Source organism: Protopterus annectens, chromosome 13.part0 (assembly GCF_019279795.1).
Source record: "Protopterus annectens isolate FY-2018-M chromosome 13.part0, PAN1.0, whole genome shotgun sequence".
In the NCBI taxonomy this organism is placed as follows: Eukaryota; Metazoa; Chordata; order Ceratodontiformes; family Protopteridae; genus Protopterus; species Protopterus annectens.
Genome location: NC_056747.1, coordinates 224,656,337 through 224,681,813, shown reverse-complemented (window position 1 = coordinate 224,681,813; position 25,477 = coordinate 224,656,337). Strand labels below are relative to the sequence as shown.

The 25,477-nt window shown below is 39.4% G+C and overlaps 1 protein-coding gene across 5 annotated transcripts in view; it reads right to left on the bottom strand.

Moving 5' to 3' along the window:
- The window catches only part of PALM (paralemmin), a 610,021-nt gene that overhangs the window by 161,809 nt on the left and 422,735 nt on the right, over window positions 1-25,477 (bottom strand). For all 5 annotated transcript variants that reach the window (XM_044053763.1, XM_044053762.1, XM_044053759.1 and 2 more), the window contains exon 4: window positions 9,469-9,599. In XM_044053763.1, coding sequence (XP_043909698.1) covers window positions 9,469-9,599 — 131 coding nt within the window. The remainder of the gene's footprint in view (window positions 1-9,468; window positions 9,600-25,477) is intronic.

Genomic DNA, 25,477 nt, shown 5'->3' with positions numbered 1-25,477 from the left:
CTGAATAGACAAAGTGCTTTATATATATTAAATTATAAAACAGTAATCTGTTAAAATAATCAAAAATACTTATATTTTGTAGCTCAGTTGCGGTCAAACAACTTCTCCAGCCTGCACCAAAGACCAGAAACACAACTTTTTTTTTACAAGAACACAAAAGAACCAGCCCCACTAGCCAAGAGATAATTACACAGAGTAAATGTTTCAGTTTATACAATAGCCTAAGACAACAAGCTATGAAAGTTTTTAAACAGAAAAAGATTTCTGAAGATTCTGAATAGACAAAGTGCTTTATATATATTAAATTATAAAACAGTAATCTGTTAAAATAATCAAAAATACTTATATTTTGTAGCTCAGTTGCGGTCAAACAACTTCTCCAGCCTGCACCAAAGACCAGAAACACAACTTTTTTTTACAAGAACACAAAAGAACCAGCCCCCACTAGCCAAGAGATAATTACACAGAGTAAATGTTTCAGTTTATACAATAGCCTAAGACAACAAGCTATGAAAGTTTTTAAACAGAAAAAGATTTCTGAAGATTCTGAATAGACAAAGTGCTTTATATATATTAAATTATAAAAACAGTAATCTGTTAAAATAATCAAAAATACTTATATTTTGTAGCTCAGTTGCGGTCAAACAACTTCTCCAGCCTGCACCAAAGACCAGAAACACAACTTTTTTTTTACAAGAACACAAAAGAACCAGCCCCACTAGCCAAGAGATAATTACACAGAGTAAATGTTTCAGTTTATACAATAGCCTAAGACAACAAGCTATGAAAGTTTTTAAACAGAAAAAGATTTCTGAAGATTCTGAATAGACAAAGTGCTTTATATATATTAAATTATAAAAACAGTAATCTGTTAAAATAATCAAAAATACTTATATTTTGTAGCTCAGTTGCGGTCAAACAACTTCTCCAGCCTGCACCAAAGACCAGAAACACAACTTTTTTTTACAAGAACACAAAAGAACCAGCCCCCACTAGCCAAGAGATAATTACACAGAGTAAATGTTTCAGTTTATACAATAGCCTAAGACAACAAGCTATGAAAGTTTTAAACAGAAAAAGATTTCTGAAGATTCTGAATAGACAAAGTGCTTTATATATATTAAATTATAAAACAGTAATCTGTTAAAATAATCAAAAATACTTATATTTTGTAGCTCAGTTGCGGTCAAACAACTTCTCCAGCCTGCACCAAAGACCAGAAACACAACTTTTTTTTTACAAGAACACAAAAGAACCAGCCCCCACTAGCCAAGAGATAATTACACAGAGTAAATGTTTCAGTTTATACAATAGCCTAAGACAACAAGCTATGAAAGATTTAAACAGAAAAAGATTTCTGAAGATTCTGAATAGACAAAGTGCTTTATATATATTAAATTATAAAACAGTAATCTGTTAAAATAATCAAAAATACTTATATTTTGTAGCTCAGTTGCGGTCAAACAACTTCTCCAGCCTGCACCAAAGACCAGAAACACAACTTTTTTTTACAAGAACACAAAAGAACCAGCCCCACTAGCCAAGAGATAATTACACAGAGTAAATGTTTGAGTTTATACAATAGCCTAAGACAACAAGCTATGAAAGTTTTTAAACAGAAAAAGATTTCTGAAGATTCTGAATAGACAAAGTGCTTTATATATATTAAATTATAAAAACAGTAATCTGTTAAAATAATCAAAAAATACTTATATTTTGTAGCTCAGTTGCGGTCAAACAACTTCTCCAGCCTGCACCAAAGACCAGACATTTGGTTGAGTTCTAATGAAGTAATACAAGCATAGCTGTCACATACATCAGTACAAGTCACTGCCGTATCTATTTGTGTTCAACAGTAGTGGTTAGCTCCTTACAGCTAAGTTGTGCCTTCTGAAACTCCTCCCTCATACCAGTACTCATTAGAAGCTTCTGAAACTCCTCCCTCATACCAGTACTCATTAGAAGCTTCTGAAACTCCTCCCTCATACCAGTGCTCATTAGAAGCTTCTGAAACTCCTCCCTCATACCAGTACTCATTAGAAGCTTCTGAAACTCCTCCCTCATACCAGTACTCATTAGAAGCTTCTGAAACTCCTCCCTCATACCAGTACTCATTAGAAGCTTCTGAAACTCCTCCCTCATACAGGAGCAGCCTTAAGTCAACTGGTGCCCTAGGCTAAAGGGCTCCACGGTGCCCCCACCACACCACCAGGTGCCCCCATCCTGGTCTACCTGCACCAAATAAATACTGGAAAAGCGCCCCTACTAGAGTGGCACCCTAGGCGGCTGCCTAGTTAGCCTATGCCTAAGGCCGGCTATGCCCTCATACTAGTACTCATTAGAAGCTTCTGAAACTCCTCCCTCATACCAGTACTCATTAGAAGCTTCTGAAACTCCTCCCTCATACCAGTACTCATTAGAAGCTTCTGAAAATCTTCCCTCATACCAGTACTCATTAGAAGCTTCTGAAACTCCTCCCCCATACCAGTACTCATTAGAAGCAGGCTGCTGACCAACCACCTGTAACTGATGCTTACACAGTTGTTTCCTTTCTTGGAACCCACAGCTTGGTTGGCTACTCCTTCACTACCAAATTTCACACAGTTACTGGCTGGCTGTTACTTAGAGCCTAGTGGACTATGATTTGACTGACACCTGTCATTCAGAACCTAATCTATCATTCTTTTAGAAATCAGATTATCTTAAAACAGGGCTTCTCATCTGACTTCCAAAGCACTCTGGGGGGGGGGGGGTGGCTGATAATAGAAGATTAACTGACATACTGCAAGAGCTACATATAGAGGTTGTCAGAATCAAACCTTGGATTTCTAAATGTAGTCACTGCCATTCTTATTTTGGACAATGTTGACTGCTAATTTTCTTTCCATCATGTACACATTTAACTTTCTGTGTTGGCACCTGTGGTGGGAAAAGACAGCTCCCTACATAGTCCAATGTTTGTCACAGATTTAGTTATTAATCTGTGCTGTCCAATCCTTTTAAAGTTACCAGTGGGTCACATATTGTACTATTAGAGTATAGCATTTTATGTGTTTCAAATAATGTAAATGAGAGTGGATATACGAGCGTGGGCCTTGTGAAGCTGGTATTTTCAGACAAATGCTATGTATTCTGGTATCACCTGGGCAAGAAACTACTGCAGTTCCATTTTTACAGCACATCCAAAGTTTTACACTACAATGGAGACAAGGTAGAATAAAATATGTAAGAATCTGTTAAGCAAATCAGAGACAAGATCTTTTCTGCCTCAGAAAAAAAGTGAGTTTTCCCCTGAGAGTGCACTGTAAATTGTTATACTGCCTGTCAGATGAGATTAATTTAAAGGCTAATGCATTACTCTATGAAAACATTCTTTCCCTAGTTATCTCATCCCTTCTTTCTCTTTGCATCCTTGTCTCCCTATTCGCCTTCCTGGCAAATCCACAGGATGTGATTCATCCCAAAACTGCTTTTTTATGCTCTGTGGCACTTTCCTCAGCTTTTCCATCAAATCCATCTATGACACCAGACAAAGAAAATCATGTACTGTTCTTCTGCTGCCTTATAGTTTTGAATGAAAAAAAAGATAACCTAGGATTGAAAAATGATCATGGTTTAAAGTGATGGCAACAGGAAAACATTAATGCCCATGATGAATATTTTCCACAAACAAATTATGGATCACAGCTTCAGAAATGATTCTGGTACAAGGTTCATGTTAAGTCCTCCAATAATGTATTCTATGACAAGTACTCAGCTACTACAAAGTCTGTTAGACTTGGAAGGATTCTACATACAGCATTGACTGAGTGTCTGCATTTCATTTGTTGTTTTAATACCATATTATTGTTCTTTTGTCTGCAGTCTAACTGTTTTGCATTATTATTGTACTTTATCATTTTGTTCAAAAGTACTTCTGTATCCGCTTGTAAATGCATACTCACAATTTGTGCCTGCAAATGATCACCCCTGATCAGCGCACTACCTCAGAAAAGAAATGTGAATACATATTTTTTTTAATTGTTTCTCATGATTAAGTTTGGTTTGGGTAACTGTGGTCCAGAAACTATAGTCCTTGAATACGTACCACAGGAACACATGCTCAAAAATCTATCTCTGGCTGCCAAAATAAATAATTATACTATAATAATTATATTATTTAACAAATCTGTTTTAAAGTACAGCGGAGTCACAGTATAATGATCAATAGAGAAATATATAGCTTAAAAAGCCTAGTGAAGCAGGAGGCCATTGGTCGAGTCCCTCCTAGTTCCTGTAGTTGTGCATTTATTTAGTTTGTTTATAGTGGTAGTACAGTAATCACAGTAGACCATTTGCAGGCACAACCTAGGTGAAGAAATTCACAAAAAATAAAACAGAAAAATTCACAAACAGAGTAATGACAAAAGCTAGATATATCCTACAGCAATTAATTCAATATGTCAAACATTAACAGAGTAGAAAAACAAACGTGAGTTAATTTTAGTAGTAAATATTAAAGGGAAGCTGCAGGTGCTAACACAGGGTCAAAGTAGGAGTGATGTAGCTGAGGAGGGAGTTAAGATGCATGTTCAGTGAAAAAGTACTTTGCAGACAGATTTTTGATGGAGGTGTCTTTTGAGCTGAGCTCTGAGTGAGGGGAAAGAAGATTTCAAAAAAAAGTTTACAAACCAAGAAGGAAAATGTGTTACTGCAGAGACTCCAATTTGAAGTTCCAGCTGGAAACAATCTCAAAAAACACTCAAAAGCTGTTGAAAAGTTTGGTTTTAGCACTTTCATTTTAATAAACGCAAAACTTCAGATAAAACAGTAAAAATCCAAATACATTTGAAATAGAGCTTATACAACATCCTAGGTCACATGAGAACCATGCAGACTTTCATTCATGAAATTTAAGGCTATACACCCCTATTAAAATCTTTATCCCACTGCTTAAATTACATAGTTTTCCATGGATATTAAGTGTTGCAAAAAGATGTCACGTAAACTTAGTTTGGCATAACAGTCCACAGACAAATCATGAAAGGCATAATATAAAAAACTTGCTCTCAACATTTTGTGTTATTTACACAACAAAAAGATTCAAAGATATATCCAAAATTATTCATACAAAGAGCAAAATATAGTAATAAGGAGGAACTATAAGAAGAGAACTGAAAAATGAAAAATAAGCTTAATGCTTTAAAAAGATAAAATAAAAAATGTAGGCTAAGTAAACGATCAATGGACATGCTTTAAATGCTTTATCCAGACATGCTGCAGACGTTCTGGGCCATTTTTTCAAATTTGTGATCATTGAGAAAATAACACAAGATGAACATAGCATGGCACCTGTATCTACAAAAACATGAGCTATTTTTGGCAACTCAATCTCCATGCTAACAGCTGGCCTGGACTTAATCATATCTCCTTTGGTTGGAAAGAGCTAAAAAACAAATGTTTCAACAGCTTTTGAGTGTTTTTTCAGATTGTTTCCTGCTGGAACCATGAACTAGAGTCTCTGAGGGGAAAGAAGAGACTTCTTTTAGGTGAAGGAGGAGGAATTCCCAGAGTCTGGGTACAAGAATGGAGAATGAATAGTCAATACAGTGCAGTTTGGTTTGGGATGTCTGGAGTGAGGGATTTAATTAGCAATTGGGAGAGGTTGCAGAGTTTGCCATGAGTGTTTTTTGTGGAGTTTGGGTGCAAGAGGTGAGAAGGCACCTGAATAAAGTAAACTCTGCAGGTGACTGGTAGCTATTTGGCCATGGACAGGGTGATGCAGTGAGGTTTGTGAGGGAAGGAACTGGAAATGAATCTGTAGATTTTGTTTTCAATGGACTGCAGAGTGGATGATTTTTTTAAGAGTCTGTGGGCTATGGTGGGGAGCCCATATTCAAGTTGAGCAAGGAGGACTCCTTTGCCTTTTGCGGATCTATCTGGTGTGGAGAGAGAAAGGGAGACATTTTCCAGGACTAGAATAAAACAGAACGGATCTTTTTCCTAATGTTTTCAGTGTGGCTTTGGAAGTTAAGTGACAAGTCTAGCCATAAACCTAAGTATTTAAAGGACATGGTTGTTTTTATTGGGGAACCTTTGAAATCTGCAATGTTGAGATTTTCATATACTTTGGAATGCCTTACTAAATTTACAGTGTAGACATCTGAATTAATATTTTCTAATGTAAACAATAGCTGACAGAGCTGAAAATGGCTAGTCATTTCATAGCAAGCAGTTTACCAGGCCAGATGGGATGCCAGGTACATAATGCATCACAAACGGAGCTCACTTTATATGAGAGGTATTCCATACTTAGGATGTTGATTCCAATGGCAAGAACAAACATCATGTGGACCTGAAAGTTCTAAAAGTTGCCCAAGGTATTGTCTACCTTGGTGTTAGAACACTGAAACATTGGAATAAACTGCATAACCCTCTAAAGCACTCAAAATGTCTCATCAGTGGAATGATTTGTAAATTTCATGCCTGAACATAATCAGTTCATGTGGTTTTCCTTTTTCCTGGACTGACTGTCTATATTTTAGCGTCTCAGCATTTAACCATGACTTTACAGCTCATGGTATCATTACGCTCGTTTGGAACAAGAGGAACATATTCTTTTGCAGCATTTGTCTGACAGTGTCAGTCACTCTCAGCTGTAGTTTTCAAAAATGTTTAAGGTTCCACCAGAAGGTACACAGACAATGAAAGTTCAATCAACACATCAAACATTTAGTTCAGAAAACCAACCACAAACTAGGACTTCTTTACAAAGTCAAACCTTTCCTAATGAGCCATGCATACAAGACCACTGCTCTCACTTAAGTGTCTCATTTGCCTCAGAGTAGTCTTCACTAACTATCATCTAGCCAAAGTGCAGCAAATTTGTATAAAATTTCCCAAGTTTGAAAGCAATCACACCAACAGAATATGACTGTATTGCACTTAAGTCCCTTAACTGGTTAACGCTACCCAATCTATTAGCATATTCATCTTAATACTGCTCACATCTTCTATAGCCCAGAAATGTACCCTGCCACCACCCAGTTAGTTACACACCCCAGTGGGAACTACAGTCACTAAACCAATACTTAGTATTTCCTAAAAAATCTAAAAGTCATACCAGGTACCATCTGTACATAGCAAAACTAGAAAAATGCCATACTAGCTACAGTTTAAAAACTCAATAACATCATATCTTGCAACTAAATGGTCCTGTCCTTCTACCAGATCATACCACTAGGTTCTCTTCTCCATTCAAATCAAAAAGATAAACATGTTAAACTTCTCTTAAAATACAATCTTTCGTGCAACTGCATGGATTTAAAATGTAAACTTAAATCTCATGCAAAAATAAATGATCTATAATTCCATATTGTCTCTCCTTTATAATTGTAAGGTGTACTACATGCTACTTAATTCCTACAATTACTTGTCTTAAATTAATAGTTACTATAATAATTTGTATGGTAAATATATTGAAATACTGAAATCTTGGACATGTGTAATGAAAACAAGCTAATCTACAAGTGAGTGAGTGATACTGTACATTTTAAAATATACAGATACACTGTTAGTTCTGCTGAACGTTCTACAATTGTATGCTTTGCTTCACGCATACTGACTAAGTGCAGGTAAAGCCTTATCCATGCTGATTCTGCAAATGGATATAATGTGGACATTTTTTCCTAGGCCTCTACTGAAAAGGGCCTTTGCCCAGCTGGACTTTTCAGTAAACAAAGGCAAATAAATGAATGAACAAACCTCCATTTGCCCAGATTTGGTAAAAGATAAGAGGTCCAAAGGGTCATTACCTGGGGTCATACTTCTCGACTGTTCATATTTTGCTTAGATTTTTGGTCTGTTCCTCTTAAGACTTGCAAATTACTGAGGATGGAAGTCAAAAATAACATACATTTGACTTTCAGACATATCCTTCGGAAAATGCATGGGAATTCTAAACCTTTCACTCCAGCAAATTTCTAAGGCTTTAAGAAAAATATTTAAAATGTGTCCCTAATTTTGGGGGGTTTGCCTGTTCCCCTCCATTATTTTGACTTTTTCCAGATTTTTTGCACTTAGAGGTTAAGAGGTATGCCTGGAGTCACCAGTTAAACAGCAGACAGGAGAGATCTCCACTTTTACGAGTTGGGTTGGATAACAACCTGTGCATTTAACATACAGTCTTGATTGGGCATCTGCACTGATGGCCCTTCAATACAATAGCTGCACCCCCCCCCCCCCACACACACACACACATGCACATATGCATCATTGCATTTACATATGGCCCGTGGCTGTAGGAAAACTATAGCCATATGCTTCTGGTAATCGGATATGCTCATCACCCAGCATACTCCAGTGGCTGATGTGGAATGAGCAAGATGAAAGGCTGATTCAGCCTACCTACAGAAGATAGTAACTAAGCTATTGTGGGGACAGGTGAGCTATCACAGGGCTATTAACTTCAGAAATCTGAAGAGATGGGGTCTGAAGGAAGACTATCCAATAGTTTGAAGGATAGAAGGCTTCAGGGAGAAGAAATGTCAAAATTTAAACAAGCAAGTAAATGCATATTTAAAATAAAAGCATAGCATAATTACCTTATAGGTGGGCACACTGACAGTTACTTCATTAATGATTTGTTTTAACCAGAAACACTTCACAGACAAAGTGCCTAAATTTATAATGTTCAGCTTTTCCAGCACAAAAATAGGGATCAGAATTTGGGGTTATCAGCATCCCATAAAGACAAGCTTTTTGTCTTGGCATAGCCATCAACAACTCCTCATTCCCTTGTTTAAAAATCTGAGGCCAAAAGCTGCTGACCTCTTCAAAGTGTCTGGAGTGCAAATCTGAATCTAGCTAAATAAGCTGACTCCCTAAGACATGCCGTAACTAATCTCTTACTTGATATGGGTGCTTGTGTGTACAGGTATAGGAGAGAGAGAGTCCGAGAGAAAGACCATAAGGAATATATTACCTTCTGTCAGGCTTTAATTTAGGTCACTGAACTCTTAATCCATTCTTTAACATCATTTTACCTTTAATGGTTCCCCAGCGGTTGAACCTTTTGATATAGATTGCAAATATGCAAAGATGTTACTCATTTGTTTTCTTCCCTTTCAACCATTGAATCCATTTCAATTTTTAAAGAAAGGCAGGGTTCTGCAGATCTTCTCACTGAAGGAAATGCCTACAGAAAGGTATCATTTTCAGCATGACAAATTACATTCGGGCAATGCCACACCTCTAGTGTAACCTACCTGCCTTTCTTCAGACTCTTCAGACACTGGATGCCTTGGGGTTGTCTTTCTTTATTCCCATTCCTTTCTACTTCATTTATCCATTTATTCCTTGTGAATTTTATATCACACAGCTATACCTCCTAGTACCTCCTACTGCTATTATCTTTTGATTTTAAATACTTTTGTTACTCTCAGTCTTACAGTTTCATTTTATACATGCTCAGCTCTTGATATGACATACCTCTGCACAGCTTCATCCAGCTCCTTGGTTCTTTGCTCATCTTCTTTCATTTGCTTCTTCAGAGCTTCATCTTCTTCAGTTGTGGAGGAGGGTGCCCCTTCTAACAGCCATTTCTCACGCAGTGCCTTTGACTAGAAAAACCAAATAAACACCAGTAAATTTCAAAGTAGCCAGACAAAGGACACTCTAATTAGATTATGATTTTCCTACAGATTAGGAGTACCCAAGGTTCCAAAAATTAATAAAGGTAATGGTTACAAACTCAAACAAAACAAAATATTTGCTTCCTATGAATGCATGTGATCGAACTATAATCCAAGACCACAGAAGTGGTCCAATGTACAACATATTTAAATAATGAATGTATTGATGTATGTATGTATGCATGTATTTATTAACTAGGCCAGAGTTAGCATTTTGGGGGCCCAAAGCAGTTGCTATGTTGGGGGATCCCAGAAACTTCCAATCTAAGTATCACAATGTTACTGCGTAAGGCAGCCACCTGTATACTTGCCCGATTCAGGATTGGGAGGAAAGTGAAAAAAGCGATTAGTTCATGCTGCAGAGTTTTAGTAGTATGCACAAACTGAACTGTAGCTACAATGCTCTTACATTTTGACAAGCTTGTGTACACAATGTTGGACTGACAAGCTTGTGTACATAATGTTGGCCCATTTCACAATGAGCATTCACAGTGACTGTCATTTAGTTGCAGTGATGATACATTACAACTACCCTATGTACAAGGCTGAACTTAGGTGAAATGGTGACCTAGGCACTGCCGACTGTTTCACCCACATACTCCGCCACCTGTTAGACATCTCTGTTCCCCATGCCATGGACTCTGAAAATCCATACATTACTTTTTTCTTCTTTTTCTCACATTTTGTCTTACTCTTCAACATTTTCAAGAAGCAATGACTTTTTATATATTCTGAAGTGCCTTTTGTTTCCTTTGTACACAACCTTTTCATCTAGTGATGGCTTGAACAGAAATTATGATTCAGGAAAGAAATTCATTGTTGCTTCTTATCTCCAGTTTTCCTTATATAATCTTTCAACACATCACACCTGACCAAGGCAACACAATAATATCCATTTAGGAAATTACTCAAGCCAGGGCTTGTATACTTTCAGGTGCATTTTCAAGCATTTTCCCAATCTTTTAATCCAGTGGTAGCCTGAAGAAAAATCATATGTAATAGAATTTCAGTCCTCCGTCTTCCTTAAAGAAAAAAATAAGTTGTGCCCAAGGCTTAATGTTTAAAGCTGACAAAATAGTAGCTCACAATAAACTAACTAGAAGATTGTTTGTGAGGATACAGATCCTATCGGGGAATACTGCCTGCCTTCCTACCACCCACAAAAAAACGGTCACTGCCTATATATCCTTTTGGTGACAGATTGGGATGAAATCAGAGGTTCAAATGGCCACAGTTAAGTGACTTATGTAATTTATACACAGCATGCCTCCTCAAATTCACCCCTACGCCAGCTACCTATATATTTGCCTGATGCGCGATTGTGAGGAAATTGAAAAAAATAATGATTACAGTAATGTATTCCACTTTGTTGCTCCTAGACAGTACATTTATCCTCTAGATAAGCTTTAGTAACATTTTTTGCACACATTTGAGGTCTGTGAGAAAAATAAAAAAAAAATAACAATTACCACACTGTCGCCAGCCCCAACATGAGCTATAATGACCATCTGATTTTGATGTAAATTAAAGAAGTAATGACCACACCATCTTCAGCCTACCACACAACTATAGCAACCTTCTGTGCACACCTCAGAGTAGGGCTGGTTTTATAATGGTTGGGGCTGAGGGCAGAGACCACCACTAAGTCCAAGTCAAAATCCATTTTTGCAGTCTGGGGTATGGGTTCCACCAGACCCATACTAGTGCTAAGTATATCAATTTTGTGTAAATCATTTTATGGTTTACTATCATGTTACTGAAGACCAGAATCCCGAAACAAACATACTGAAAAACTATAATGTTAAAACCCAAAAAGTTGAAAAACACTGGAGACAAACTCCCTACCTCTGCAGATCCAGGAAGGAGTGCTATCATTTCCTGTAAGAGGAGCAAGTCCAGGAGTTCCATATTGTGCGTTTCAACATTTTACTCTTTTGGTATGTTCACCTCAGGATTCTCGTTGGCGATATTCCGGTCTTCAATAAGATGACAATAAACTACACTTTATGCCTTATTTTTTTAAATCTAATTATTTTTTAACTGCATTTTTTTACTGCTACCCAGAAGATTTGTGTATGTGTCTGGCATTATTGTGCGTGTGCCCAGATGAAAATCAGATACATTTTTTTACACACACACATATACACACTCACTGCTTGTTCACCTTCAGGGGAACTGGAGGAATTCCATTTCAACTTCTGCATGTTTTTGAGGTGTTGGGGTTTACCAGAGCACATAGAGAGATGCATGTACAGACAGAGAGGGCTTGCAGACTCCAAACTGAAAAAAATATATAACCAAGTACAACCAGAGCAAGGCACTGTAAAATGGCAGTGCTACTCGCAGCAATAAACAGTTGTTTTCACACACATCTTCGTCCACCCAAACCACCAAAGACAGCCACCATTCATGTGTAAGATATATGTTTGTGATGGTAACTGAAAGAAAATATGGCTGACTTGTTACTCTTAAATACACTGCAACCAAGTCCCCCCAGCACATACAAGCGTAATGGCAATGCTGATGTTTGTGCTAGAAAGCAAAATAAATTATTGCCAGTATGTTACTGTTACACTAGTGTTGCAACACTTTCGGGTGCACATACACACACACACACACACACACACACACACACACACACACACACACACACACACACACACACACACACACACAATAGCAGTATTAGTTTTACACTGATTTCAACAAATCGCAATACATTGTGCAACACTAGTGCTGCCACACCAACAACTGTTAAGCAGTTGTCAAACATCAGGGGTAAATCACTTTTATTCATCTCGTCGAGGAGTAATGCATACCTGTAACTTTCCCTGATTTTATAGGATGGTTCTGATTTTGCCTCATAATTTTGCTCTGTCTTGTGTACAAAGTTTGATGTACTGGTAATTTATTCAGGAAATACCGTCATTAAAGCCAGACATCAGAGTTTCATACTTTTGATTGTCCAAAAAATGCACGCTGATGGAAAATATGATATTCTGTTAACTTTTGAAGTGAATTTGTCTAATATTTAAAATGTGTTCTTGACTTTGAGCCTTGCTTCTATTATTTTTGGCTTTGCCTAGAATTCATGAACAAAGTTGAAAGTTTCAGGATCTGGTATTCGGCCAGTATTTATTAAACTTCCTGAAAGAAAAAAAACATCCTTGAAGGATCGAGGATAGGCACTGAGACTGGTCATTTCCAACTGCTTATCACTTACCTTGTTTATGTTCTTTCACTAATTATTGGATTTATCCTAACAGGGTCATATCAGAATCCTGTTTCAGATAAATCGCTTAACCAGAAAATTAACAAGCTTTTTTTCTCCTTAATTTTCCCAAAAAGCTAGTAGCTTTTGTCAGGTACCAATTACAGTCAAGGATGATTAGAGGCCCCCTGCAGCCATGTGTTCTGCAGGTGCCTAAAACTATGATTTTAGTTTTAGAGGATGAAATGCCCACCATCAGGATTTAAGGAGTCAAGGGCATTATATCAGCAGTAAAACATTTAAAGAACTTGTGAAGCCTGTTACTACACAAAACACTATTACTATAACAAAAGATATCTTTAAATTTTAAAGGAAATATAAATGAGTTATTTTTACCTTCCTGGTTTATTAACTACATAAGATTGCTGTACTAGCTTTTGTTGGTTTGACAAATATGTAACAAAATATCAAAATAAGATAACTAGCTGTGGTTGGGGGCCCACAGGGACAACAGGGTTCTTTGTTGCCTAAATCTGGCTATGTGTATGTATGCATTTGCATATCATATTCTGCATAGAGCATTGATCCACACAGACCTTTTCCAGACTTGTCCTGGGAGCACTGTCTGAATAAGTGACATAGAAGGCAACAGCAGGCTGAGGGAATCAATATCTGGACTACAGGATGAAGGCCGTTAGCAGCTCATTGTCTTAACCCTCAGCACTTAGTGCTGTAATATGAATGCAACGATATCTAACATAATATTAGAAGATTCCTTTGTTGATAGAAAGCAACCTGATTCACCAGCAGAAAGTAATCAGAGAAGGTTCTTGGCATGTAATAAAAAGTACTGTGGCAGTAACCCTGTATCAGGAATGCCTGAGTAAATTACTACTGCCTGTGATAGTATGACAAGGAATCGTGTTCATCATTGGAAATATTCTGTTATGTACACAGCATGTCATTCATTAAAACTAATGTGAGAATAACGCTGCAACTTCACAAAACGTATTGGTATCGAACCCTACCCTCCTTAGAAAGTAATACACTGAAATGTAAGAATAACCCTATGATCTCACAAAATGAACAAGTATATAACCTTACCCTCTACAGAAAGCAATAAAATACAAGAATAGTTCTGTAACCTACAAAATGAATAAGTATACAGCCTTACCCTCCACAGAAAGTAGTACAATAAAATGCAAGAATAAATCTATAATCTCACAAAGTGAACACGTATATAACTTTACCCTTCAGAAATTAATGTAATAACATGTGAGAATAAATCTAATCTCACATAATAAATAGGCATATACACTTGCCCTCCAAAGGAAATAATAAAAAATGTGAAAATGACCACGTAACCTCACAAAATAAGCAGGTATATAATCTTACCCTCCAGAGAAAGAAGTATAGTATGTGAAAATAACTCTAACCTAATAAAATCAATAGGTATATAACCTTACTCTCCACAGGAAATATAAAAATGTGAGAATAACTCTAACCACAAAAAAGAAAAGGTGTACAGTCTTGGCCTCCACAAGAAGTATTATGCCCCCTTCACAAAATTATCTGATAAGAATCATGTCTACTCTCACCCCACTGATAGCAATGTGATGGTGATTCTTTACCAAAATAGGGCTGGTCTTAAGTTAAAAGGAGCTCTGACCAAATTTACACTGCTTTTAACCACATTCACATTCTTTCAGTCCATTACCCACAGCTTGTATCCAGAAGTGACAATTGATGCATTCCTGGCAAACATCACAGACTAACAAATCAAAATTATGCAACAAGCCATCACTTTTCATGTGAATGTCTGGGACTCTCCATTATGCCAAGCTTCTGGCAAAGATTTTCTGACTCCGTGTCAGTTTTACAATTGAACTACAAAAGTATATAAATTACTGCATATCATGTTACTTTTTTATTACAGCATTGTGCCCATAGAATGGATAAATGTGTGTGTATATATCTATATGGTCTGCTGAAAAAGAAGGAATGACCAACATACAGACGTTCACAAGATCAACTATAAAAAGGTTGTCTTTGCAGGTGCTGACATGCTACTATGCATATGCTGTGCAAAAATCTCAGCACATGCAAAACAAAGTTTAAAAAAGTGGGGTAAAACTTTTTTTTGAAGGGAGTCAAGTCCCCCTGCACCCCCCCCATGTAGGGGGGGGCTACACTATCCATACCACCTGCTAATTATATATAACTGAAATCCCATAGTTTACGGGAAAAAGGAATACTCCCCTACCAGGGGATTGTCGATCTTGCACACCTGTCGACCATTGCAGTTCAGCTAAATCTGATCAACTAAACAGATGTTGAACAAATGGGAATGTCATCCATATTCAGTTCTCCCATATATATGTATTTTATATAGGCAGCCATTCATTTAGTCGGAATGCAGATAGTCAATTTTAACTTTGTCCTCCGTTACACGGTAAATGTGTGTAGAATAAAATAAAAATGGATTAACTGAATGCACGATTTAATATGTGTGTGTGTGTGTGTGTGTGTGTGTGTGTGTGTGTGTAGAGAGAGAGAGAGAATGTATGTACTAATTGTGTGTGAGATTAGAGTACAGGGTGAGTTGCTGGCTATTAGTGTAAAATCTCTAATGGTGGGGTAAGTAGTTTTTCCCTGTTCCCCACTGATATGTCATGTCAGAGTCTGTATATTTAATTAGCTGGGGAAGTGTGTGTGTGTGTGTGTGTGTGTGTGTGTGTGTGTGTGTGTGTGGGGGGCTTGCCCACTTGCATAAATACTTTTTTTGGGGGGAGGGATTTTCTATGTGTCTGTAGTTTAAGATTAAATGTGTTTGATGTACTGTAATGTTGAATTAGTGAAATGCAATGTTTCAATGCAGACATATATACATATGGGTCTACCTGACAACACCGACACATCACAACACCGACAACGAAATCACAGGCACCACATAACCGACAGTTCACAAATACGAAACCTCACATGCCCGACAACAAAATCACGAACTATATACACATAACCTTCTCAAATACAAACCTCACAACCCCAACCACACCACAATACAATAATGACAATCAACAAGAACCCCTGTCCAAAGCGCAAAACACAACACAAGCACACCAAAATCCTACAAACCCACTAAACCTCACATACACAACTATCTACAACCTTAACCCAAACCCCTAACCCTAAGGTCCGCCACTATCGCACACCTCACCCTAACCTAGCCCCCCTAACTCACTCAACCTGCCTTGCCCCCAAAGACTACTACTACCACTTACCACACACTACTTTACAACCCACTAACCTACCCCCTTAGGCCGCCCCTTCGCCCCAACCTAACTACTACTACACGCCTAACCCCCTAACCCTAACCCCCTAACCACTCCACTTAACCCACCCCCTACAGACAGTCAATATCGAGCACCTTTACCTTTACCCGCGACCCTCCCATCACTACTGCATACTTACACAGCCTTTTCCCATGTCGGTGTTCTCAGCGTCAGTGTTTTCATCCATCAGTCTTCTCAGTTGTCAATCTTCTGGCTTCGGTGTTCTCAGTGTCGGCGTTCTAAGCTGTCGACGTTGTCAGGTAGACCCTTATATATATATATATATATATATATATATATATATATATATATATATATATTTGTGCATAAATATAGGTTCCTGGAAGGAAGTCTAAATGAAGGACACATTAAGGTGGCACAGTGGTGCAGCAGTTAACGTTGTCGCCTCACAGCAAGAGGTTCTCCGGTTTGATTCTTGGCTGGGTGCCTTCTGTGTGGAGTTTGCATGTTCTCCCTGTGTTCGTGTGGGTTTCCTCCTGGTACTCTGGTTTCCTCCCACATTCCAAAAACATGCATCTGGAGCATTTCTCCCTGGGCCTCCGCTGAAAACAGGCTCTGTGGAACCTAGTCGGACATTCCAGGTCAACAAATGTTAAATAAAAAATAAAAAATAAATAAAAAAGGACTGTTTGTCAAGTCATGATCACTACAATGATAAACTGCTAATGGGCTGAAATGCTGATTTGCCCAGGGAAATACTAAATGTCACTAGTCTTGGTATGGTTAGGTGTAAGAGTATGTGATATTTAGGGTTAGTGATAATGTTAACATTAGCTTTATAATTAGAGGTGTTAGGATTATGGTTAGGGCCAGGGTAAGCGTTACATTCAATATAGATAAGTAGGGGTGATGCAGGATGATCAAGAGGTGCAAATAATGCTTGTGACCCAAAAATATGTACACAATAGTGAAAATAATGTTTGTGGCACCAAAAACGTACAATTAGAGGGCTGTTTTTTGTAGTACAGTCAGAATCTGTTTAGTTGCATCTCTTACTTTAGTACTAAGAACAAGTTTGTTGAATGAGCATTTAGAGAATATAAAAAAAGAGGGCTGAGATAAGCTTCACCCTTGGCAAAGGGAGCCTAGTGTCCAGAGCACAGGTCTGGGAAACCGAAGTGAAGGTCAGTCTTGACCTCAGAAAATATTCCTGCCAGAAGAAATCCAGATATAGCTACTATCAGAGAATGTTTCCTAGTAATCCATCTCTCATCCTGCAGACATTGAAAACAGGAACAAAGGCTTTGAACATCCAACTTAAAATCTGGACATTTAATTAGCATAAAGTTTCAGTACCAAATTGCACAAATTTTCTTCCTACTTCCAGTAAAAATGTGAGACAATACTCAAAAACACGTTTAAAAAGACAAGGTGACAAAATTAGGGAACAATATAAGCACATGATAAGAGATGGTGTAAAATTTGTAAACTTTAATGAAGTGCATTGCAAAACTCTTACACACAAGATCATTTATTTTTGCTTCAGAAAAAGACAGATACGTTCGTAGGTTACTTCCCTGGACCCCTGTCTAGCAGGGAGACTGACATGATCCCCGGGGTGAATTTCCTATCTCCCATCCAATCGTCAAGGTTCCATTTGAAGAGGGCCAAAGAGGTGCTCTGCTTGACATGTGTGGGCAGTCTATTCCAAAGTATGGGGAGTCTCTATTAAAATTATTGCTGCCACTAGTATGTTGTTCAAGTAACATTTTATTTTGTATAATAAATAGCTTCAAAAACTCACATTATGAGAGTGATTCAGAAAATGGTGCGAAGGGATGAATCAAGCCTAAAAATAGGGGCGTACCTTGACAAATACAGGCATCCTATGCAGGGGTAAATCAGACATGAAAATAGGAACATTCCTCTAAAATAGGCACAGTTGACAGGTCTGTGGTAATCAATGACAGATACTGCCTGTATATTTTAGTCAGAACCACATAACTTTAGTTTTGGAAGAGCCTGCCTTACCTGCACTTGCATTTCAAGTGCACTATTATTACAAAGTGGTGCCACTTGCTGTATTAATATTCCATTAGATATATATTTTATACGTGAGTGTGTGTGTCTATACATAGACAGACACACACATTTATATTATAGGATTTATGAAGATAGTAGATGCAGACATCAGTGAATTTATTTAATGACAAAATTAAAAAAAATAGTAGCTCATTTGGATTTAGAATGCAAACAATACTTTCAAAATAGTTTAATCCAGAAATTTTACCAGCCCATAAAAGTTCTCATAGAACACAGATGCACCTTCTTCCTGGGCCCCATTCTCGGCTTCCAGCTCAAGTAATCCAACAACCTGTTTCAGGCTACAGGCCTTTCTCCTAGAACTCACTCTTAGCTCCTAAAAAAATAATCCAAAAGTTCAGTCCCAGGTACTAGGTCTTCCTCCTAGGCTTCACTCTTGATTCAAAACTCTCTAGTTTTTTTTTTCATTTAGGCCTCACTGTGCGCTCCAAATATTATGCAAAGTTCTCTAGAAATACTCCTCAGACAAGCCCCAAATATACCCTCTCAGTCCCTGCTTAATGGTCTTCCTTTCCTCATAGCATAATGGTCCTCCCTTCAGGAAATAACTTCCTGAATTTAGCCTACCAGATTACACTTTACTATACTCAGGTAAAGATTCTGTGATTGGTTGCTTTCCTATAGGAGTCACTGCAAACACATTCCCCATCTCCATATTGCCCAGCACATAAAAGAAATAGAGATATTACCCATTACCTAACAAGGCAACTGATGAAGACAAAAGGACACACAACACCCACAGTACTAATGAGACAACATTAAATATATCCCCTTACGTATTCCTAATCCTAACTCATGGATACAGGCACATGCACACTACTTGCTATAATTCAGGCTTGACGTTTTCAACCCTACTACCTCTTCAACCATTCCTTTTTCTGCAAATTTCTAGATGCCTAAAGTCTATAAAGCTTGAATTCAACCAAATGTGATTCTCACAAATGACACATAGCCCACAAACTCAGTGTGCCACTCAACCACAGCCCATAAGGCATAACAACGTACCCAACTCTCTAGTCATAGGTGACTCTATAGCCAGGCACACTGATGTTCCACTCACTAGACTAAACAAGGAGAAAGTTACTGTCAGCTGCCTGTCAGGTGCCAGGATCTGCCACATAACGCATGCACTCAGGTCACTCCACAATAAGTACAAATATGACACTGTCATTGTCCTTGTTGATGTGAATAACCTGAGACGTACCTCCCTGGACTACATGAAAAGAGAGACATGGAGGAGCTCTCCGATCTTGTATCCCAGGCAGGTATGACCCTAACCCTGAGTAGCATCATGCCATCACCCAGAATGATACCACAGTACAAGGACACAATTATTCACTACAACAATTGGCTAAGCTTCTGGTGTCATTCAAAGGGGATCCAGTATTTGTCTGCCTGGGACAGCATGATCGACAGACCACGATGCTTTGCCAGAGATGGCCTGCACCTGTTGCCCTTAGGATTCTGGATACTGGCCAAGGCTCTTGTCACCCCTATATTGCCTTTTTTAGGCAAGGTTCAAATGACAAATTCACCACTGTAACAGGTACAAGCAAGCAAAATCTGAGGGTAATGCTACTCAATGCTAGAAGTCTAAACCTCAAAATGCACTCGCTCCTTAAAATGGAGAACATTGACATCTGTGCAGTGACAGAGACCTGGTTCAAAGCTCCAGAGAGCATCCCTGCATTACCAGGCTACAATTCATACCACACCTTTCAGCCACCTAACCCAGAACGAAGCACTAAAGGCGGAGGCGTGTCCATATTCATTAAGGATATCCACACCTACAGGCTAGTTGCACAGCATAGTGCATCCGAGATTATCCAAGTGCAACTAACTCTGGGCAAGACCGCAATCCAAATTGTAGCTTGCTACAGACCCCCCACCATGCCCCAGGATTCCCACTCCTCATTTCTTGATACACTGGAAAGTATTAGGGTACAACCCAACACCCTAATAATGGGCGATTTCAACTACCCCACCATTAACTGGGAAAACTACTCATGTACCAACTCTTTTGTGTCTTGGATCAACTTATTCACACCCCCACCAGGGGCAGCAATATCCTAGACCTGATCATTACCAACATGGGAAACTGATGTTCCACACCAGAGGTCAATTCCTCGTTGGTCAGATCCGACCACAAGCTAATCAGCCTAGACATCCACATCCTAACACCACCCCCAATTAGGGAAACCATCGTAAAAAACTTCTCCAAAGCCAACTTCACACTTCTTAAGACAGAAGTGGCAAACTTCATGACACCCATGCAGACAGACAATAGAGGTATGACTGCTGAATCCTACACAAATGCACTTTATAAGCACTTGCACGAGTACATGGATCATGCTATCCCCAATAGAACCAAGGTGTTATTTTCCAAAAAAAGGAAGCCAATTTGGTGGTCCTCTGCCATAAACAAACTCTACAACAGAAGAAAGAAACTGTTGCAAAAAAGAGTAAAATCCCATGACTGGAGGAACTCCCTGGTCAACCACAGTAAGAAGCTGAGTTCCCTCAAAATCCTCCAAAGCTAGTTACGAAAACAAAATTGCCATTGACTCTAAAGACAACCACAAAGCATTCTATAGCTATGTCAATAATCTCAATGGGAACACTCAGATTTGCTCTGAGTTACAGCACAATGGCACTAAATATACAGAACCAGCTGATATTGCCAACATCCTAGCAGATAGGTTCAGTGCTAACTTTATCCCCCTCTCACCCCCTAGAGGGCCCATCTCTATACTGGAAGAATACAAAGTTCCTATAATCACGGCTGCACAGGTAAAAAAAACACTCTTCAAAGCCAAGAACACAGCATCCATGGGACCTGACAATATCCCAGGCTGTGTTCTACATGAACTACAGAATGAACTGGCACCCTACCCAAGTACCATGTTCAATCATAGCCTCACCTCAGCCTTTGTACCCACTGAATGGCTTGCCATGACAGTTATCCCACTCCACAAAGGGGGAGCCACGACGGACCCTGGGAACTACTGCCCCATTAGCCTGATGAGCCTGGTCTGCAAGGCCATGGAATGTATCATCGTGGAACTCATAAACAAAGACATTGGTAATCTCCAAACTCTGGACCCTACCCCGTTGGGATTTGTAAACAGCAGATCATGTCTCCTAAACCTGATTGACTTCTTTGAAGCAGTCACCAAAGCCATAGATGAGGGTAAAATGGTTCACACAGCTTATCTAGATCTCGCCAAGGCTTTCAACACCATCCCCCACTCTGGAATTATAGATAAGCTCACTAAACTAGGTATAAATCCCTATGTCACAAGATGGGTTGCCAACTGGCTCATGGACAGAACCCACACTGTGAAAGTAGTGGATTCCAAATCCGACTTCAGACCAGTGACAAGTGGAATACCACAGGGTTCAGTCCTGGGTCCTCTCCTGTTTGGTATCTACTTCTCTGAAGTGCACATTAACACAGAAGGTCTTTGGCTAACAAAGTTTGCTGATGACTGCAAATTAGGAGCCATAACTCCTAACGATGTGGACAAACTACAAAAGGGCCTCACTGAGACAGTAATCTGGTGTCAAAGCCTTGGCCTGAAGCTCAATGCCAAAAAGTGTATTGTCATCTCCTTTGGTAAAAACTCTGTACCCATGAACTACCACATAGCTGGTAGTCTACTTAATGCTGAAAATGTGATGAGACCTTGGGACACAGGTGGACAGTAGTCTCTCCTTTGATAATCACATTGCCACAGTGGTCAGGAAATCCTTCTACGTGGCTCATCTCATCACAAAAGGATTCTCATCCAGAAAAAAGGAGGTCATTGTTCCCCTCTACTCATCACTCATTAGACCCATTATAGAGTACAACACCCCTTTTTGGTATGTACCTCACAAGACATCTACAACAACTGGAAAGACCACAGAAATACCTCACAAAGAGGATTACTGGCCTCAAACAGATGCCCTATGCAGACCGTCTCAAAAAACTACAGCTTTACTCCATCGCATATCGCCTACTCAGGGGCGATCTCTGCCTAACATACAAAGCTATGTCAAACCCAGAGCTGTTGGACAAGCTCCACTTAAAGAAATCCCAATCCCTCCTTTCACTGGGCCATTCCATTTCCACTCCATCCTTCCGTCCATCTGTGTCCACCACCAACTTCCTACTACTTCCTTTCCATCCCTTCCCTCTCATTTCCTGTCCATCCCTGTGTCTATTTCCACTGTCCTTTATTTCCTTCATTCTTTCCTCCATTTCACTCCATTATCCATCTTCTTTATCCTTCCACTCTTTCCTCCATTTCCATACCTTCATTCCATTTATTATCTTCATTCCTTTCCTTTTATGTCCCCTGTCCTTCTCCTTTTAACTATGTCCATTCTTTCATGTACTGCTGTCCATTTTCCTTTCTTCGTCCCTCTTAAATCCATGTTCCTATTTAGTCATCCATATGTCATTCCATTTCCCTGTGTCTTTCCATTCATTCCACTCTCCGTATACCATTTCTTTCTATAAGCTCTGTTGTCATCTCCATTCTTTCTATTTAAATTCAAGGCTTTCCTGCTCCATATGTCATGAATACACTACTTTTCCATATCCACCTTCCTTCCTCCTCCCTGTCCCTCAATCTGTAAATCCATTTTCCTCCTGGCTTTCCTCCATTATCTCATTTGTTCCTCCTCCTTCTTTCCTGTTCCTCCTCCTTTCCTTCCTCGTCCTCTCTCTATCTATCCTTTTCCGTCCATTCCATTCTTTCCGTCCATCCCTTCTTTCCATTGTCGGCTGTGGGCTCGTGTCTGTGTCCTCTGTCTGTGTCCATTCTTATCCGTTCTTTCATTTCTGTGTCCTCCTCCACTACTATTCTCCTGTGTATTCTTCCTGTCTGTTCATCCATGTTCCTCTCCATTCTCTGTGTCCATTCCATTTTCAGTTGTCCATGCTACCATTCCTTTGTGCCTTTTCATTTTCTGTCTTGTCCATACCTCTTTTCGTGCGGTCCTCCTCCATGTGGTGACTCCATTTATTCTTGTGTGTGTGTGTCCATTTCCTTGTGCCGTTCTCATGTGTCGTTCCTTGGTCTCGTGTCTGGGATCCTCGTTGGGATCCATGTGTGTGTGTTCCGTTCCATCCGTTATCCGTTGTGTCTGTTTCCTGCCTCTGTGCATTGTCATATTTTCCTGTCTTTTTCCTGCCTCCTGTCTCTGCCTGCCTCTCTGTCTCTCTCTGTCTCCTGCCTGTCTGTCTCTCTCCTGCCTGTCTCCTCCTGTCTCCTGCCTGTCTGTCTGCATGTCTGTCTGCCTCCTGTCTGTGTCTGTCTCTGCCTGTCTCTGCTGTCTCTGTCTCTGTGTCACTGTCTGTCTTGTGTCTGTCCTGTGTCTCTCTCTGTGCCTCTGCTGTCTGCTCTGCTCATGTCTGTGTGTGTATATGTGTCTCTGTGTATATGTATATGTATGTGTGTGTCTCTGTATGTATGTGTGTATGTGTGTGTGTGTGTGTGTGTGTGTGTATGTGGAGTCAGGCTTCTTTGCTGGACACTCGTGGCTTCAAGATGGATGGAATGGTGATTGGGGATATTAGGAACATGACACCCTCATGAGTGGTTTAGGCACACAGATCCTGTGCTGGTGTGGGACTGTGGCTTCAGGATGGACAAGGCCAGGCTATCCACCTGGGATCAAGGGGCATTGGTGTTACGTCCAATTGGGAATTGACAGATCAGTTTGGTGTAGTATCCCAAGGGAGGGATCCAATGGGAGGACAAAGCCAGGATCAATGTGTTCATTGCATGTGCGTGTGTGTGTTAACAAGATAAACACTAAGCAGTGAGGAATTAATGTTAATGGGCTTGCTTGTCTCATGGGACCAAAGTAGGACTGGGGACAAATTATGTTGGCCACCTGTGGAATGACAGCTTTTGATGGACAAGGCATGGTCTTTGCAATAAAAGCACTTCTCTGGGCATGTGTGTAATATACTTTTTTTTGCTTTTTGTTGCAATGGAAAGGCTTGCTGTTGGATTGCAATAACACTTATAAGAAGACACATGATGAGGGTTGAACACACACATATACATGGGGTCCACACATATGTACATGTATATGTATATGTATGTATGCCACACCTGCACACACACACACACACACACGTATGCACACACTATTGCATGCACCCTTGCACACACAAAGACCTGTAACCTATATTGCACATGCTGGCTTACTCACACACACACACACACACACACAAAAGGAAACGCAACCACGTTCTACAAGGCATCCATTCCTGCCCTGGATCTATGCATATGCATGAGGATCCATCCATCAAAACGTTATAATCAAGATCAGGATATGAAATGGTTGTCACTGTTTCAAAGGCATTTGAGTCCAATGCTCCATAAATCCTCTCCTGCTTTCTTCAAACACATGTGTGTGTATGTGCTTTTATGCACAGCCACATGTAATGTGTGTACATATATATATATGTATGTGTGTATATATGTGTATGTGTGTATGAAATATATGTATATATATATGTAAATGCACACATATGCATATATGCAGCCTTCCTCTCTCTCTCCATCTCTACATATACCACTATATCCATATACCACTATACCCTCTCTACATCCTCCACCATATATATCTCTCTTCCTCTTTCTCTCTCTCCTTTCTCTACTCCTCTCTCTCTTTCCTCTTTCTTCCTGTGCAAATTTCCCTATTTCATCTGTCCATATTTCCTGTGTTCCTTTCCATTTCCTTCCATTTCTTTCCATCTGTCCAGTTCTGGCTCCTCCTCTACCCTCCATTTCATCCTTCTTTCCTTTCCTTTCCTCCCATTTCCTTTCCTTTCCTTCCTCCATATTTCCGCTCCCTCCATTATTCCTCCACCCTCCTTCTTTCCATCCTTTCTTCTTTCCTCCACCACCTTTTCCTTTTCACTCCATTTCCTTATTTCCTTTTACCTTTCTTTCCTTTTCTTTCCTGTATTTTCTTTCCTTTCCCTGTTCATCCACTATTTTCCGCGTCCATCCACCACTACTTCCTTCTTTCCACTGTCCTTTGTCCATTCAGTCTTCCATGTGTCTTCATTCCTTGTCCTTCCATTCCTTCCTTGGTGTGTCTGTTTCCTCCTCTCTCTCTCTCTCCTCTCCTCTCTCTCTTTTCTCTCCTCCTCTCTCTCTCTCCTCCTCCTCTCTCCTCCACTCTCTCTCTCT